Consider the following 20,091-nt stretch of genomic DNA (forward strand, 5'->3'; position numbering starts at 1 on the left):
GCGAAGAAAAATTCATTAAATGTACATATGTATTGTAGGATAAATCATGGTTTCATAAGCACCAAAGTGTGAAGGCATGTATCGTCTCATTAAGAAAATGCAATAAATTAACCGAATGCCTCAAAACATGATGAATTAATGTTAGCTATTGTTATTGTCTCCCATATTTTATTGCTGTTGTTATTTTGGTCACAAACACCAGTATGTACTACAACTGATTGCTCTGCTTGAGGAAGTCATGAATTTGTCTCAGTCAAACAAGGTATTGTATCAGTATGTCACTGTTTGTTTACAAGTCACAATTTTATAAGCTTTTGGTCTTTATTCTTAAATCTCAACAATTGTCTCAAGTGTATATTGCTTAAATAATTTTAAAAGGCAATTTAAAATCATCTATAGGTAGGAGTTATTTTATGCTCAAGAGAGTTTGGATAACTAGAAGAATGTACACATTCTACTCTCTCTGGAGCTTTGTATTCAGTTACGAGACTCTCACATTATGAAGTATTTATGTGTACTCCCTAAAATCCCAGGCTTGTAATATAAGACTGGGTTCTTTCCCTACTTTCTAGAAGTTCTTCTCTGGGAACTTCAGTTGTTTAAAGAATCATTTTCATGGTCTTACAAATGCTATTTTCCCATGACTTACAGATGAATAAAATTCCACTTTGGTAAATTGCCCTTCTATGTAGCTAGGGGAAGATAGCCCTGCTACACCGAGTGTGTGGTTTCCCTGTATGTCATATTCCAACAAGCTAAAACCTGATGTTTATGTATTCATCATCACCACTTTTAGATAGGAACAAAATGAAATATGACACATATATTTTTTGGTTTGTTTGAAAATGTTGTTTGTAAGATGCTACATCATTCATATATATATATATATTATTGAACTGGACACAACCAGAAAGATTTGGATATTCAATCTACCTCGTAGCAATAGAATCTGGTTTCTATGACAAATAAGAACCATTAAACATTTCAGTATCATCGAACTCAACCAAATCAAACCAGGCAATTTTCTTTTAGAATTTAAGGTCAGAATCCCAATATCTTAACTACATTTCCCAGTCTTAAAAAAGTGCCAGGACTGAAACAACTTTTAAAAGAAAGGAAACTGGCTGGGCAAGGTGGCTCATGCCTGTAACCCCAGCACTCTGGGAGGCCAAGGCAGGAGGATCACTTGAGCTCAGGAGTTTGAGACCAGCCTGGCCAACTTGGTGAAACCCCATCTCTACTAAAAATACAAAAATTAGCCAGGCGTGGTGACAAGCACCTGTATTTCCAGCTACTTGGGAGGCTGAGGCAGGAGAATTGCTTGAACCCGGGAGGCGGTGGTTGCCATGAGCTGAGATAGCGCCACTGCACTCCAGCCTGGGCAACAGAGTGAGACTTCATCTAAAACAAAAATTAATTAATAAATAAAAATAAAAGAAAGGAAACAGTAAACTTTGCTCATGTTGATTATGTTTTCTAGCACTTTTGTAAATTTGAAAAATTATGTGCAATGAATCAAAGATTGCCAATTGAGAAGTAATTGCTGCTAGAAATTACTGTTGGGTAATCTAGAGGAAGACTATTTCATGATACTCTGAAGCATTGCATTAATATGTGTTCCTTCATAGTCTAAACCAATTGTGCATGTCCTCCAAATAGTCTTAACATTTAGTAGACGTTGAAACTACTCACCTATCAAATTTTTGCTTAAAAAACAGATTGCTGGCCAGGCGTGGTGCCTCCTCATGTCTGTAATCCCAGCACTTCGGGAGGCCGAGGCAGGAGGATTGCTTGAGCCCAGGAGTTCGAGACCAGCTGACCAATATGGTGAAACCCTGTCTCTATTAAAAATACAAAAATTAGCTGGGTGTGGTGGCAGATGTCTGTAGTCTCAGCTACTCAGGAGGTTGAGGCACGACAATTGCTTGAACCTTGGAGGTAGAGGTTGCAGTGAGACAAGATTGCACCATTGCACTCCAGCCTGGGTGATTGAGTGAGACTCTGTCTCAAAAAGCAAACAAAAAAACCCGGACTGCCATCATTACATACTCTATGCATGTAACAAATCATCACATGTACCCTGTAAATATGTGCAAATATCATTATGTATCAATCAAATTTTTAAAGACAAGATTATTTTTCTTCATTTTAGTTTCATGAAAGTAAGTGAATACTCTTCTCATTTTGTGTTCTAGATAATTAACTCAATGTTTCATTATGCTCTGTGCACAAACAAAAAGTAAACCACCACAAAACCTTTATAAAGTGTTCATTTGAATCAAACTGGTTCAAGCTTCTAGTTTACATTTAACAAAGAAAGCTCCTTTCTAGGATTTGATTGAATTTTAACTTCATTTCTGTTCATTTTTACAGGACTTTAAATTAACAATCTTATATATTTCAGTAAATAAAAGTCTTTGACTAGGTGACAAGAATAAAGTACTGAATACTGAATTAAATCTATGGCAAGTAATATTATGGGAAAATTACAAGTTATTTTATTTTTGATAATGTAAAATTTTAATTATTTCACAGTCTTCTGAAACACAGAATTCTCCTAATAGCTCAGAAACCCCTATACCAGGCAAATGCACAATTTTGTGGAATGTGAATGCATGCATATTAGTTCAGGAGAAAAAAATTCCAAGTGAACTAAGTTTGGGAGATGCTAACGACCATACTATTTCTTGTCACCCCCATTTCCAGTACACATTATTTGCACACTGAGAGCTTTGAGATGTCCTGCAGCAAACACACAAACACAAAACAATAAAATACAAACATTTAACTACAGCCTAGCATTTTTCAAGCTTCTTTGACCACAGAGAGCTTCGTGTTAAGAATCTGAAATCCCACATGACCCAGTGAATCACCTCTTGGATTCTGAAGTAATGATATTAATATGTTATATTAATATATTACAAATACATTAGTTATTTTAATAAAAAGTAATAATAACACATATCCTTGTTTGACAGTTTGGGAAAAGAAATTTCAGGCCAGCAGGTAATACTTGTAGTAAATATTCTAATAGATTGTATAAAAACATACTATTTTATGTCTTTTTGTCAGGAATTTTTTAAAGCACTTTTTAATTAACATTCCTGTGCATGTATTTCCTGTATCCTGTTTTATACAGTCATACGCATTTACATTTTGAAATCTACAGTTATTCTAGTTTGCTTTTGTTTTTGTTTTTAGAGTCAGGGTCTTGCTGTGTCATCCAGGCTAGAGGACAGTGGCATGATCATGGCTCACTACAGCCTCCAATTCCTGGACTCAAGTAACCCTCTAGCCTCAACCTCCCGAGTGGCTGAGACTACAGGCACATACCACCAAGCTCTCAGCATGCAAATAATATGCAAGCCTGGCTAATTTTTTTTTTTTTTTTTACAGAGATAGTCTTGTTACGTTGCCCAGGCCGTGAATTCACAAATATTCTAGTATTTTAAGTACGAAGATTTTATTATTCATAAAAACACTAGTGTATGCTTTGGAAAGAGCACAGCAGAGGTCCAGACGACACCAAATGCCTCTTTAAGGATGTAAAATGTGAACTTTGACTGTTCACAGACCTCCGTGATGTGAGCACTGTTGCTCAGGAGTAACAAGTTGCTTTAATGCAGAAGCGATGGGTAGTATTTCTTGCTTCTCATGATGAATGTTTCTGTATGTTAGCGACTTGCTGGGTAACTAGGAAGGTACTAGAATTGACAAATGTATACAGGGTCCTTTGCAATAAAACTGGTTATGACTTGATCCAAGTGTTTAACAATTAGGACTGCTAAGTCTGACCAGACATCACTGTGATAGAATGTGGGCTTTTTCAAAGATGAAGATAAATGTCTTAACCACACTGTAACTTATAGTTTCCTTAAAAAAAAAAAAAAATTCCTGGCAGCTATAGAATATAGCAGGTGCATTCATAGTAGCTGTTTTATATATTGGAATATTAACATTTTTAAATTAAATGTTTTACATTCACAAGTGATGGGGAATCTTATCATTAAGGTGTGTGTAGAGTCCAGTTGGTTCTATTCTAACTGGACTGTACTTGTTTTCATGGTGGTGAAATGCTATGCGCATTTATACCTTGCATAAGTCCTCATTCTACCACATGATAACTAACCCTCTGGCTGATAATATAAACACTAACTGGGGAGATCTTATTTATAAGGGCTCTAGAATAAAATACAAGTTGTTCATACCAGCATCATGTGTTACTAATATTCTTAATTAGTTAGTGCAGCTTTTCATTTTGTTGTGGTTGGTCTCCTAACTAGGTTGAGCTTTCCTCCTCTGCTAACAGGAAACAATACTGACGTTCTTTTTCTTATAGCATTTGTATTATAAAAAGCAAAAAGCATAAAGCTCCAGCCCACTGAACCTCTGCCAGTTAAGATGGTGTTGGGTTAGGCTGTGTCTGGTTACTATCCTGGGAAAACCACTTTTATAGAGATGGTCTTCCAAGTGGTTTTAAAATTTATCCTTCTACTGAAGTTTTTAAGTCAACTAGGTATGCTGACTGAATTTACATATAAACTTGTTTATCCAAAATAAACACATAAAATGTGAACTTTGAAGTTCAGATGTTTTTAAAAAGGGAAATATTCTGCATATAAACATGAAAAGACATATTTTGAATTTCACAAATATGTATGGGTAAATATTAAGAAATTACACAGCACTGTTGAATACCAATATAATGTTGGAAAAAATGCTTATAAAATTTATATTTATATTAATTTATCTTGACTTTTGTTTCTTAAATACTGAAGAGCAATTAATCATGAGGTTTTCTGGGTGGAAATGAGTTCTCAGATAGTACATATATAGACTTTTATGTCTGTGTCTAAATGAATGTGATATATGAATAATGTCTGCCATTCACTTTAGCTACAAAATCAGGACTTGAAAACCACTTCCATTATTGATTTCATCGAGGTTTGATTTTTAGCATTCATTTTTTCCTAACCTACAGTCACATAAAACACTTGCAGTGTTCCATTTTTAAATCTGCGCTTCCATTTGGATTACCCTACTCTATCAACTTTGTATTTATTAATTTTTCTTTCTTTGCCAGCAATACTCAGGTTTCACTTTTCAGGTACCAAGTTTTCTAAGGCTTGCTCAGCAGTTGAAAGTGTATTGCGTGGTTTGTCATCTTCTTTTTCAGATTTCTCTTTTCTCAGGTTACTTGGGATGAAGTCCTTTCCTCCTTGACTTTTTACTCCTATTTCTTGTTTCAGATGAAGAGGAAGTCTCCCCGCCTAGCGCCTTGCCTCCAGGTTAGGATAATTTCTACCCTTTTCCCTGCTTTTAAATTTATTATTCATTGACAGTAGAGGAAAAGAAAAGGCAGTGAGCCTCCTTGCTGAGCCAGTGCACAGAGCAGGGGCAACAGGTTTCGCCTGTGATGGCACCAAGAAGGAAATGTTGGCTTTAATGACAATTTTTTGTTTGACATGAGAAACTTCTTAGAAAGAGGCATTCTTTGAGAAATAAATAAGACTGGTAAATCTTGGGTATAAATGTTAGAGGTCAACATACCTGTCTTCCATTTCTCACTGTATATCCACGTTTCCCCCCTGTTCTTTAAACTTAGATATTTGGATTTTTAAATCTTTCTTTCCTTTCTTTTTTAAGACTGAGTCTCGCTCTATTGCCCAGGCTGGAGTGCAATGGTGCGATCTCAGCTCACTGAAACCTGTGCCTCCCAGGTTCAAGTGATTCTCGTGCCTCAGCCTCCCGAGTAGCTGAGATTACAGGGGTGCACCAAGAAGCTGGGCTAATTTTTGTATTTTTAGTAGAGACGGGGTTTCACCATGTTGGCCAGACTGGTCTCAAACACCTGACCTCAAGTGATCCACCCACTTTGGCCCCACAAAGTGCTGGGATTACAGGCGTGAACCACCACGCCCAGCTGGGATTTTTTTTAATGTTTCTATCATTTTAAAATAAGACATACACTTTTATAGATGCTTTCATACTTAGAGCTCTACTGATTTTCTATCCAAGCCAACTTGTAGGGTTTTTTTCCTTCCTATCACCAGAGGAGACAGGGTTTAGCGGAGTCCAAGAAGGTTGAAGTCAGCACACCATTTTCATCACCTTTCCATCCCTTTGCATCACCCAAATCACACTTTCCTTTCAGGTTTGGGTAGTCGGGCCCTGGAGAGAAAAGATTCAGGTGAGCACAAGCCCAGACAAGGCATCCTGACCTCATCCTAATACAATCACTAATGAGTTCATTTCTTGAAGCTGTATTGATTCTAATCCTTGTGATTCAGATTGTAGTTTTTACAGCAATCTTTCATTATGTTTCCTCTTACAAGAAAACTAATGTATTGAGAAACGATTAATTTTGCATGATACACACACGTTCAAAGATCTAGCCACATATGCCACAGATTTGTTCTATCATATTTAATATTTAGCAAATACACAGAGATCAATCTTCATTTTGGGGATGTGCTAAAGTTAGATAATAATTCACATTTTTATAGAACTTTACATACAGACGATAAAACACTTTCAAATGCATCCTATCAGCTGTAGCTCCTGTTCTGTGAAGTCATTCATTCATTCATTCATTCATTCGACAAATTTGTATTGAGGACCTAATATGATCCTATTATGGGCCTCTTATGGGCCAGCCACTCCTATAGGCACTGCAGGTATAGAAGTGAAGAAAACAAGAGAAACACTTATCCTCATGTTCTAAATGTGTTCCTATTAATATCATAAACACAAACAACATAAAATTTTAACATTAACTTGGGTGTTTAAAAACGTGTAATCATATGACTATGATTGTCACATGATTGTGAAAATGTTTAACTTCATTGATGGCCTACTACTACAGATAGAAATATCAAGCATGATTGATACATGAAAACTAAAACAATTAAATGTGCATTTTCCTTCTTTTCAAGAAACATTAACAAGCAGAGAGTTTGCAACCTATGCATTTTTTTCCAGTTATTAAGTGGCTGCACCTGAACTCTGCATTCGGCTCAGAGACAGGGGGAATATCTACAGTTCTCTCTACTATCCTAGAATTGGAATTGACTGCAGATTAACACTAAGCACCAGAGTGCAAATGAGAAGATGCAAAAGAAACTCTATTTCCAGCTTGTCTCTCTTCATGGGAAAGCCTCAGTTTTTTTCTTTCCAGTTCTCTGTTTTGTTTTGTTTCTTCCCCTTGCAGCACAATCCTTGTATCCTTGCAATTTGTACCACAGGTCATGATCTGTTACTTCCTTGTCAAACTATGGCCACACCTGTACAACCCTAATAAAACTCTCTTTCAAAAGCAAGGAATCTAGAAATACCAGGCCAGGCTTGGCTTTCTGACCCTTGTCAGACAGTTTACTCTCCAAATGACCTATCCCTTTAGTCTTTTTCATGTAGTTGTATCGATGTGGCCTTATAGTCCATCACCTAGAAAAACACCAAGAGTACTGCTTTAATACACTGACCACCATTGTTTACCTGTTAGGGGACAGGCGAGATGGGGAAGCAAAGGAACTATGGCAGTCAACAAAGAGAGAATAACAGCTTACCTGGAAAGTTCCACTATTTCTAGGAATTACATAATGTTCCTTTGTGCTGTCATGGAAGAGATACCCCTGTAAGAATGGGAATCTGTTCCCCTCTACTGATGGCTGCTGGGAGTGGAAAGAATGATGTTGTATTTATCTAGGTTTATTAGACAAAGAAAAGCTGCAACATTGGTGAGAACAACAAATCCAGGTAAGACTGCCTAAGAAGAGCCTGGCCCTGAAATAATCCTTTTCCTCCTTTCTGCTTCTCAGAATGGTCCATTGGCGAGTCACCTGCTGGGGAGGAACAAGACAAGCAGAATGCCAACTCCCAGCCGTCCATCTTGTTCGTTGAAAAACCTCAAGGAGGAACAGTGAAAGTTGGTGAGTGCCTAGCATTCAATCCTACCTTTTTTAAAAAATTAAGGTGAGCCGAGCGTGGTGCCTCACGCCTGTAATCCCAGCACTCTGGGAGGCCAAGGCAGGCAGATCATTTGAGCTTAGGAGTTCAAGACCAGCCTGGCCAACGTGGTGAAACCCAGTCTCTACTAAAAATACAAAAATTAGCCAGACACGTGTAATCTCAGCTACTCAGGAAGCTGAGGCAGGAGAATCTCTTGAACCCATGAGGCAGAGGCTGCAGTGAACGGAGAAGGCACCACTGCATTCCAGCTTGGGCAACAGAGCCAGGCTCTGTCTCAAAAAAAAAAAAAAAAAAAAAAAATTGAGGTGAAATTCACTTATAACATTAACCATTTTAAAGTGAACAATTCAGTGGCTATTAGTACATTTGCAATGTTGTACAGCCACTACTTCTATTTCTAAAACATTTTCATCATCCCCAAAAGACCCTATATCCCATTAAGCAGTTACTCCCCATTGCCCTCTCCTCCCAGGCCCTGGCAACCATTAATCTGCTTTGTCTCTCTGTGTTTACCTATTTTGGATATTTCATATTAATGGAATCAGACAATGCAGGACTTTTTGTGTCTGACTTCTTTCACTCAGCATAATGTTTCCAAAGTTCATCCGCATTGTTGCATGTATCAGAACTTCATTCCTTTTGATGGCTGGATAATATTCCACTGTGTATATATACTAAATCCTGCTTTTTACAACCTGAAAAGATGAGTGACAGCTATGATTTCAGTAACCTTCGGCACATAGGAGCCTGGACCCTGGAACCTTGAGTTCCAATCTTGATTCTGCTTCCTGCTAGCTATTGCCCTTGGAAAGACAGTTTAACTTCTTTATGCTCCAGTTTCCCCATCTGTAAAACGGTGACAATAACAGGACCTAGCTGTGAAGTATTTTGAACAGTGCCTGACTCACCATAATGCTCTGAGCCAGTGTCTGCTGACATTATCATAGCTCACTCCATAAGATGATTCCAAATCTACACATGCACTAGGCCATGATTCATAATATCTGAGACAGCTGATCGGACAAATGGTTCCACTCTTCAAATATTCAAATTCAAAATATTGATTATATACCTCCTGTTTTAGGCACTGAGTATAACATGTGAGTATAACTCAGAACTTACAGTCTGAGAAGAGCAGACAAAAAATTAAACAAATAATCACAAACGCCAAGTGCTATGAAGGGATGGTGAGGTGGAGGAGGACCTGAGGGTTGAAGAATTTTAACCAAATAAATCTTTATAAGGGATATATTATGATCTGAACTAGTCTTTGACACTTATCAATATTATGCAAATGAGTACATAGCTAACTGTATTCCAGAATCACTTCTTTCCAGGCTAGAATGTCAAAGTACACGGCATGTGAACAGAAATGTTGGTTCCCCTTGTGTTCCTGTGAGACACTGAAATGCTGGGCTGGAAGCTGGACTACAATGTCATGTCCTCAGGGTCTAAATCACTCAATACAAACAGATTGGCAGGTTTACTTCAAGCAGATCAGTTTGATTTAGTCACATTCCTATAATTCCAGGCTTCTCATCACTTTGCCTAACAAAAAGGGTGAAAAAAATTCAATTTTTTCATTTTTATTTCATATTATATCCAGATATATGAAATAAAATTTTATACATATCATATATACATCTATCCATCTATATGAAATAAAATTTTGTATATATCCATATCTATGAAATAAAATTTCATATACATCCATATCTATGAAATAAAATTTCATATACATCCGTATATATGAAGTTTAAAAATTATCCAAATGTAAAATTATCCATATATAAAAATTACTTTCACTGGTTTCCTTATTGTTTTTTCTGCTTCATAAACCCCCAAAGCAGAACAAGCTGGAACAGCCTAAGGACCTCTAGAGCATTCATAAAAAAATCAGGACCAATTCATTGCACAATACAAGGGCGCCAATCACACCATATTCTGTAGTGCAGTCCTGTGTCAACTCCTTCCAGTTGAAAGCAAAACAAATGACACTAGTTAAAGAGCAAGCTGAATCCCTTATGCTTCTTCTAGGTGAAAATATCACCTTCATAGCCAAAGTTAAGGCTGAAGATCTTCTGAGAAAACCCACTGTCAAATGGTTCAAAGGAAAATGGATGGATCTGGCCAGCAAAGCCGGGAAGCACCTTCAGTTGAAGGAAACCTTTGAGAGGCACAGTCGGGTAAGGCCCTGAACTCCCAGGACGGGGGCTCAGCTAGCGCATTCCTTCTGTGTGAATAAATGATCATTTTCAGGTTCAGCTTTGAGAGACTTCAGTTCCAGAAAATCCTCTGAAGTTACCATTGCTCGTGTCTACACTCTCTTGCGATTGCCCTGCTGTGTCCGGGGGCTGCAGGACACATTTGCCCTCCTATATTGAGAACATTGTACTGGAATTCCCACAGATAGACACAGCTTTAAGCCAATGCTGAGAAATTTGGAAAACAAATGAAATGTGTGTGTCTGGATGCATTTCATTGCAGGTGTACACATTTGAGATGCAGATCATCAAGGCCAAAGAGAACTATGCAGGAAATTACAGATGCGAGGTCACCTATAAGGATAAGTTTGACAGCTGTTCATTTGATCTTGAAGTGCGCGGTAAGAGAATCTTCTTGCCTAGATAAACATAATTTTTTAATGGGGTGTGAGGGGATGGAGGAGAAGTTCATTTAATACTACGAGATTTCGGGGAAATTTTTCCTTTAAAACTGTGTGGTTTTGATTGTGGTAGTCTCAGAAAGCCTGCTGAATTGAATTGTAATGAAATAATTTATACTAAAAGTAGAATTGGGGGGATTTTATCGCTAAATATCTCTTGTCCATGCTATCTATATTTCTTCAATCTCCCAGATAAAAGATGTTGTCAGTTTTTGCTGCTACAGAATGTATGTTTCATGGGGTCCACTTTCCCACTTAGGTTTGGGGATAGGGTAATATGCTATGAGAGTTCAGGAGACCCAGGTGGAAGGGAGAGTTTCTTTTATAAGGACTAATGTCAGGCATGGCAGTTCTTCATGCATATGTTCTGTGTACTACCCAGAGTAAACATAGAAGGCCTAAATGCATACATTGAGGTTGGAAAAAAACTCACTTTTACAAGCATACAAAGTAAAAGTTGACTTGGCAGCAAATACTATAAACTTAAGGCGAATGTAAAGTGTGATGTAGTTGCAAAAGATAAACAAAGCAAATGTAATTTTATTTTATTTTATTTATTTTGAGACAGAGTCTCACTCTATTGCTCAGGCTAGAGTCCAGTGGCACAGTCTTGGTTCACTGTAATCTCCAGCTCCTGGGTTCAAGCGATTCTCATGCCTCAGCCTCCCAAATAGCTGGGATTACAGGCATGCGCCACCACGCTGGGCTAATTTTGCAGGGGTATTTTTAGAAAAGACGGGGTTTCGCCATATCAACCAGCCTAGTCTCAAACTCCAGGCCTCAAGTGATCCACCTGCCTTGGCCTCCCAAAGGGCTGGGATTATAGGTGTGAGCCACTGTGCCCAACCATGACTGTAATTTTAAACTGGGCTATTCCAAGTGGTATAGGATCTAAGTTTAGGAAATGATACTTCTCTCTACAACACGCTACTTGTTCTACATTTGGAGTGATGTCTTTAGCCTGGGCACTGTACCTCTGCCTGGACATCTTCTGGAGCAGGGTAACCAGGAAGATGAAGAATCCAAAAACCAGCTTGAGTGTGTGGGTGAAGGAAGTCAGGCACACATGGCTTGTTGCAAAGAGGGGAAGGAGCTGTCACACAGAACATGGAAAACAAATTTCCATGCATGAGAAACATTTAGGCAGTTTAGAATCAAAAGGTGGAAACAATGAGGAGGTGAATTTTGTCTTAACAGTAGGATGAGCTGGCCAGGTGCAGTGGTTCACTCCTGTAATCCCAGCACTTTGGGAGGCCGAGGCAGGCGGATCACAAGGACAGCAGCTTGAGAGTAGCCTGGCCAACATGGTGAAACCCCGTCTCTACTAAAAATACAAAAATTAGCCAGGCGTGGTAGTGGGCGCCTATAATCCCAGCTACTTGGGAGGCTAAGGCAGGAGAATCGCTTGAACCCGGGAGGCGGAGGTTGCAGTGAGCCGAGACCGTGTCATTGCACTCCAGCCTGGGCAACAGAGCAAGACTCCATCTCAAAAAAAGAAAAAAAAAAAAAAAAGGATGAGCTCTTTGGTTAAAGCTATATAGACAGCCCGGGAAGGTTGTGAGAGTCTCACTGAGAGCGGTGCCAAGCAGAGGCTGGATGGCCATGGGTCGAGTGCTGTTGATATTTCCATATCAGGTGGGATCTGGGATCCTGGGCAGCACTGCTTCACCATGGCTGTCTCTGAGAAGATCACCTGGAGGGCTCTTTTTTTTTTTTTGCGACGGAGTCTTGCTCCACTCTGTCGCCCAGGCTGGAGTACAGTGGCACCATCTCGGCTCATTGCAAGCTTCACCTCCCGGGTTCATGCTGTTCTCCAGCCTCAGCCTCCCGAGTAGCTGGGACTACAGGCGGCCGCCACCATGCCCGGCTAATTTTGGTATTTTTAGTAGAGATGGGGTTTCACCGTGTTAGCCAGGATGGTCTCGATCTCCTGACCTCGTGATTCACCCGCCTCGGCCTCCCAAAGTGCTGGGATTACAGGCGTGAGCCACTGCGCCCGGCCCCTGGAGGGCTTTTTAAGAATACTGATTTCTGGGTGCCCCTCCCTGATCTGGTGGATCAACATCTCTGGCAGACAGGATCAAGAAACTGATACATTTTTAAGTCCCTCAGTGATTCTAGTGGGCAGACAAGTTGAATGACACCTGGCCAAAGTGACCCCAAGGTCCCTTCATTGGTTCTTTATGAGGGACGTGGAGGTATGATGAGGCTGTGGCAGCACGGCTGTTCAGGGGAAAAGCATCCCCACTTCACCTGACATTCTTCCATCTAAAGAATCCCCACAGCCTATGAAGGAACTGAACACAAACTACCGCCTTAATGGGTATTTATGTTATTGTTTTCTTTCCTTTCAAAGAATCTACTGGGACTACTCCAAACATTGACATCAGATCTGCTTTCAAGAGAAGGTAACTCCAAAAGGAAAATCTAGATAGCTTTTGTATAACACAGAAGTGGAAGATTTTCAAACACATTTCCCTTCCCCTGTATTCCGTATTCCAAATACGAACAACCCTTTTCACTGCAGTCAAACACATCATATATTTAAACGTGGGTGTTCTAGAAAAGCCATGGGTTTAAGGCCCAGTCAAGGATATACTGACCATTTTTTGGAATATTCTTGTTATAATGAAGTTCCTGTTTTTGAGGTTTCACAGTTGCCTTAGAAAGACACTTGCAATTTATTCATACGTGGCTTCTTCCTTAAAGCATTATTTTCCACCAAATGGCCAAAAGAAATATGCAAAGAGACTCATTTCATTGGTTAAATCATGGCAGAAAACTTTTTATTTATATTGCCTTTCATCTAGAAATCACTTAGGGAGCTACTGAACCATGTGCCCAAGAAAACCACAACTAAGTGGCTACTTACTGAAGTTAGTGCCATATAATTTTGGATTATCCTAAATGAAACTGGCATTAAGAATACCACAGAAAGGCAAAATTTAGATACCTATTTCATATATTTTTGCAATTACCAAGGCTGAAAAATTGGGGGTGGGAGGTCAAGGAAAAAAATTAAGAGATTTTTGGTCTCTAAGAAATATAACCAGCCCCTTCCTGTCATTATGTTATTCTCTGTACTTAATTATTCCGTAATATAAATTCTTTAATGAGACAAAATGTTTTGTTTTTCCTAAGACCGAATCCACATACAGTTTTGCTGAATAAGGAAAGTCACTCCAAACTATTACAAAACAATAATTTAGCCTGTTAATGAGGCATATTTTCCTCCAATATTACAAATAAATAAAAAAATTGCTTTGAAAAGTTATTTAATATTACTGATATTAGGTATTTTTTAATTTTAAAAAATGTCATAACTTTCAAATTTTATTACTTTCCTTCCACTTCCCCTTCATCCCATGCTCAGCAAATGCACAGGTCTAAAACTATGCTCATACTGTATACATGTATATCTCAGGAGAGGGAAACATGACCTACTAAGTTTCCAGCTTTAAAAGAACAGAAATGTATTTACTTCAAAAGGCCTGCAAACACCTGAAGAAATTTTGAAAACACGTTATTGAGTTTAATTCTTATGACTTATGTTATACACACTGTTTTTAAACCCACAGACTCTTTTCTTAGAAACCATAACTAACATTTGTAAAGAGCAGGAAACAAAACTTCATTTAAAAATTAAACATGTAAGTAACTATGTAGTGCCATTTAAATGTTAGCTCTATAGCTTCTAGTTAGAGTTTATATGAAATCACAATGGTGGCTGCATGCCTAATTTAAGATGCATTTCTCTACAGGAAAGCACTTTTTAAAACTGCTAGTAAAAGTTTCGTTGACAATTCAAGACAAAATTTTTTAAAATACATTTAAGAAGGTATAAATATTAACAAGAAAATTAGAATAATTATCACCCTTTAAGACAGAAAGGAATGCATCTTTTAAAAAGTTCTGTGTTAGCTCCTTTTTTATTTTGCCATGTTGGTATCACATTATCTGATTCATCTGTTCATGGACACAAAGAGGTTACCATTGAATATAAGGCTTTGTACTTATATATCTGACATTGGTACACTTGGTCCTCCAAGCCAATCTCTGTCTTACATGAATAACAGAGATCAGCAAAAGTTCTTTGCTTTTTACACAGGTATGTTTCCAGAGCCCCCAACTTGCAAAAACAAAGTACTTTGTGTTGCTTGGCTTAAGTGCATTTGTGTTACCTGGTTTTAACACAAATCCAAGCAGTTTTATATATGCAATCTACAAAAATGTGTCTTCTGAAATCATAGAGTAACACAAGCTCCTCATGTTTACTTTTCCACAAGTACATACTCCAAAAACTTAACATGTCACTTGTGTGAAAAGAAATAGTTTGTGTTGATTTAGTCCTTGTGTGGTACAAAATTGCATATACGTTACATGTAGAGTGTTTGGGGGAAATCGTTGTGTATGTCTCTGCATTAAACCCAGATTTGCTTTTCTTTTGTTAACGACAGTGGAGAAGGTCAAGACGATGCAGGGGAACTTGACTTTAGTGGTCTCCTGAAACGTAGGTGAGAACCAAGTGATGGAGTGAGACATTGTGGCCTGGAAGTCTTTCAGACACCCACTTAGAGAAGTCAAGTTTAAAGTGGATGTTTTTCAAAGAATTTTTCATTTCTGAAAATGTGTTTTGCTTATAGAATATAACAGAGTTGACTAAGGAAGAGAGAAACAATTGCATACTAATCTTTTAAAGACTTTAACGGATGCTTTTAAACTTTCTTTTTAAATGTTTCCTGACTCTTCACCTATTTTTTTTAAGTGGGGATGAAGAGACATGAAAACTGAGACAATAAGACAAATACCTAGAAACCTCTAAGACTGTACATATGATTCCTTCTCATGACTGAATAAATAAAGCCTTCATTCTCTTTGATATTTGATCAGAAAATCAATTTAACAATTTTGGTAGAAGTCTGAAGGTATACACATTGTAAGAGGCACACCTACTTTAATATATTATTTATGATGTACTGTATTTCTGCAGGTCTAAGATATACCTGCTTTTAAGATATACCAGTACTTTATAAATCACTAAGCAATGAAAAAATTGTTCCAAATGGTTTGACACACCATTGATTATAAGATGCATTGTCATTTCGGAGGTCTTTAAAATGCCTCAAAAATGTGTTTTAGAAGTGATAAAATGGAAATAAAAGTTTAGTATTATCATACACTCACACTTCATTGTTCTCTCCTGCAATAAAATTTATAGAATTTCATTATGGATACTTAGAACATAACCATTTTATAAGATTTCTCTCTATATATATATTTCTATAACAGCTATACTCTTCACTAGGATTCCTTATATATATATACGATATGTACATTAGAGATATCTAGATATTTACTATAGTGCAGAAGCAACAAAAAGAAATACTTTTTTCTGAGATTATGTTTTATCTAGCAAATTTATAAATAAACAGAGTAAAACTATAATTTTAAATTAATTGTACATAATATCAGTTTTCACTTAACTTTCCAGGCTTTTAAAATTACTTTTAGTGCTTTCTATGTATTAAAAGACTACAAGTACAAATATGCTTCATAACAAATTACAAACACTTGAAATAAACTGGGATTGTGTTTATTCTCTGTTTAGTTAGATAGCTTTATTCAAGTCTCTATGAATGAAAAATTTACACCTACCCCTCAACATGTAGGTTGAGAACAGAAATATTAATGGGTGTGATTTATTAATTACTGAGGGATATCAGCCCATCAATAGACTAATTCAAATAACCATTAGTCTCAATAGTATTGATTAATTCCCCAAATGCATTTAAAGCAATAGTATATGAAGTGCCCTTAAGTGAGCCTCACATTTCCTCATTCTACAGATAAGAAACCAAGGTCCAGAGATAACAAGTGACTTATCCCAAGTCACACAGGAGTTAAAGGCAGGGCCAGGACCCAAATCCAGGTTTCCCTTTTATGAGTCAGTTCATTTCCTGTGACTCCACATTAAAGATGCCACTCTGAATTTGCCTTGGAAGCTGGTGCTTCAGTTTATAATACAAATTGACACTTTAGGAAGACAAGAGAGCTTTTTATTCTCCCCACAATCATTTACTCATTCAGGAAAATACTAAACACTATCTTTGTGTAGAATATAATGCTACTGATGTGAGGAAAAGACATCCAGTGCCTGGCACATAGAAAAGGATAGATACACTTTTGTGGGAGGAAAAACAGTGGTAAAAACATGGAATTGAGTCTCAACTCTACCATTTACTAATTATGTGACTTTGGTCAAATATTTGACCCCTCCGAGACTTGGATTTCACACCTGGAAATGTGAAGAACAAATGCTACTTAATAGAATTATTGTGCAAATTAAATTAAGTCAAAAAGCTTGGTTCACAGTAGGTTGCAAATAAATATGCACCTCCTCTAAGGAAATGTATCATTTTCTCTAACATAGTTTATATTCATAAGGAGACAACACACAAACACACACACAATCAATCAACAAAAAATGTGATATGGTATTAAGCACCATGCTCTGATTAAAAAGGAAAAAAAGAAAGAAAAAAGAACAGACTTTTTCAATCAACAATTCCAGAATAAAATAAATCTAATTACATGGTCAAAATGACAAAATTTAACAATCACTTAATGGGCAGCCAATGTGTCTTCAGTTCTCATTTTCTCTTACCCCCTACTTAAGATTTTCATTCATAATTAGATTGTTGTTAATATAAGGCTATGTTATGTTCTTTCAGTATACTGTGCTAATCCACTAATATAACTTTAGAACTCATTGTGTTCTCCTACTAATTAGTGAGTTGCCTGTGTTTTCATTGTGGTAATGACACATGGTTACCATTTCTACTCCTCCAAGTGTGTGTGCCAAAATCCCCATGAGAAAAGAAAATATGATTTAAACCAACATCTCTGTACAACGAAAGATCTTCCTGCTCTGAACAAAGCCAGCTTACTTCAAATAGACATTAGCTAAATCAGATTAAATCTTTTGGGCAGCATCCTGTTATAGGAATTGACCTGTATAAATACTTGTAAGTTGTATTCTACATGAAATTTCTATAACTGTTTACTCTTCACTAGGATCACCAAGTTATTGAAATTTTGATGTAGATGAAAATACCATGAGCATTATACAGGTCTATCCCGAAGCCTGGAAAAGAATCAGAAGTGCCTACAGAAATGTGGCTTTTTCTCCTCATTGTAACTTAACATAGCCATGCAGACAGGGTCATGTGCAGCCACCATGGTAAGTAACTAAAGATATGTTCCAGGTGCATTAAGGAAATGCTGAAGGTGAGAGCCTCGACCTCACATTTCAGTACAAGATAGATGCTTCCCTATATTGAGATACTTAATTGAGATACAATTAAGTAATGGAAAGAAAAGGAAGGAATAGGCAAGAGGTCATTGGTGTTCTTATATGAAATTTGATACGACTAAGTATGTGATAGAGTGGAGAGTATCCTGGCATTTTAATGAAAAATGGTGAGGATGATTGGTTTTATAAATCTATCAACAAAACTGACTCAGGAAATCACACGCAAAATTATCAAAAGGTTTCCTTCATATAAATATTCCCCTCATGGATCTATGTAGGACTCAATGACTTGTGCCTCTTGTTAGCTATTTTAATTATATCTAGCTTGATATCATTAAATCCTCTGCCAATGTCAGGAGGATACCTGAAGTATGTAATGTATATATGCAATTCTTCATGGTTCAAATACAAATTTAACATAATCCAGTATGGTATAATTTTATAGTCTGAGGACTATATTTAGGCTGGAATGTGACAAAAATAGAACACTAATAAATTAGATTGAGGGAACACCCCACAGAAAATATATACATATGAATATACATATACATCTTTTTTGGGTTTTTCTTTGAGACAGGGTCTCACTTTGTCACCCAGGCTGGAGTGCAGTGGCGCAATCTTGGCTCACTGCAGCCTCAACCTCCTGGGCTCAAGCAATCCTTCCACTTCAGCCTAAGTAGCTGGGATGACAGGCATGCGCCACCATGCCCAGCTAATTTTTGTATTTTTTGTAGAGACAGGGTTTCACCATGTTGCCCAGGCTGGTTTCGAACTCCTGAGCCCAAGTAATCTTCCCACGTCAGCCTCCTAAAGTGCTGGGATTATAAGATTGAGCCACCTCACCGGCCTATACATATACATCATAATTGCGATTCTCCTAGACTCCTACTAAAATATTTAAAGGATGTATTTGAAGTGTTTACTGTTTCCAGGAAGTAGATCTAGTGGATCTGGCAAATTATCACCAATATTCCAATTTCAGAACAATTTTCTTAAGCTTTTCAATTTTCCCATGTTAATAAAGGATGTAGCTACTATCAGTGAGATGAAGATAATGCTTGTGTCTTGAGTTTTTAAGAGGCACATTTTGCTAATGGTGTTGTCTAGTCCTTCCCATCAAGATTATTGGAGAGACCAGTGACCTTTCACTTCCCTCCATTTTCCAGGAGTTCTGCCTCAATGTCCCCCAACCCACTGGGCAAAAAACTTACATGACAATGTAAAATGGAAGTTAGATATTTAGATGTCATCCTTGCTTAATGCCACCCTGAACTCTATGTTAATATTTATAATCTCCTCCCCTCCCCTGCATATTTTTATCCATGATTACAACCCAGTATTTCCTTCTCAAAGTACACATGAGTATAAAGATGACATTCTGGGCTGGGTGTGGTGGTCAGCACTTTGGGATGCTGAGGTGGACGGATCACTTGAGGTCAGGAGTTTGAGACCAGCCTGGCCAACATGGTGAAATCCCCTCTCTACTAAAAATACAAAAATTAGCTGGGTGTGGTGGCGCACACCTGTAATCCCAGCTACTTGGGAGGCTGAGGCAGGGGACTCGTTAGAACCCAAGAGGCAGAGGTTGTAGTTAGCTGAGATCATGCCACTTCACTCCAACCTGGGCAACAGAGTGAGACTCTGTCTTAAAGAAAAAAAAAAAGAAAAAAAAGAAGGCACTCTGAAACAGGTGTAATGAACATGACAATGCAAACAGACGTAACCCATCATTCCCTAACATGATAGCATGAATTCATTTTCACACTGATGTATAAGATGTTTGACCAGTTTTCTAGAAAATCATATCCAAATCAGCATTATGGTAAGCAGTCATTGTAACATTTTCTAATTAACCTGATAAAAACAGTCATGTAAACATAAACAAAATCAGGATTATTTATTCAATGAAGGAAACCAATTTGTTTATACTAAGCCTGTTTTCCAAAAGAGTGTTTATTTCTGAGTTTTATTTTTATTTTATGCTTTTAAAGGAAAGGAAGGCAAGTGTAAATCTTAAATCTTATTTTTTAAAGTCATGTATGTTCTTTATGTGTTCTGTAGTCGATGATCAAAAGTTTGGGTCATAATTTTGATACGCAACCTAAGAAGTTACTTTCCCCTTGTTCATGGTGCCCTAAATCATTTG

General features: G+C 37.5%; 1 protein-coding gene across 11 annotated transcripts in view; it reads left to right on the forward strand.

Annotated features, from left to right (window-relative positions):
- The window catches only part of MYBPC1 (myosin binding protein C1), a 98,885-nt gene that overhangs the window by 27,436 nt on the left and 51,358 nt on the right, over window positions 1-20,091 (forward strand). For 6 of the 11 annotated variants that reach the window (XM_023186411.1, XM_023186691.1, XM_023186623.1 and 3 more), the window contains 5 exons: window positions 7,818-7,928; window positions 10,006-10,154; window positions 10,456-10,573; window positions 12,990-13,041; window positions 15,091-15,147. In XM_023186411.1, coding sequence (XP_023042179.1) covers window positions 7,818-7,928; window positions 10,006-10,154; window positions 10,456-10,573; window positions 12,990-13,041; window positions 15,091-15,147 — 487 coding nt within the window. Of the gene's footprint in view, window positions 1-5,249; window positions 5,289-6,154; window positions 6,191-7,817; window positions 7,929-10,005; window positions 10,155-10,455; window positions 10,574-12,989; window positions 13,042-15,090; window positions 15,148-20,091 lie in introns of all 11 variants that reach the window. The other 5 variants (XM_023186566.1, XM_023186493.2, XM_023186323.1 and 2 more) reach the window with 3 other exon arrangements.

The sequence above is a fragment of the Piliocolobus tephrosceles genome, chromosome 10, assembly GCF_002776525.5.
Source record: "Piliocolobus tephrosceles isolate RC106 chromosome 10, ASM277652v3, whole genome shotgun sequence".
Classification (NCBI taxonomy): domain Eukaryota; kingdom Metazoa; phylum Chordata; class Mammalia; order Primates; family Cercopithecidae; genus Piliocolobus; species Piliocolobus tephrosceles.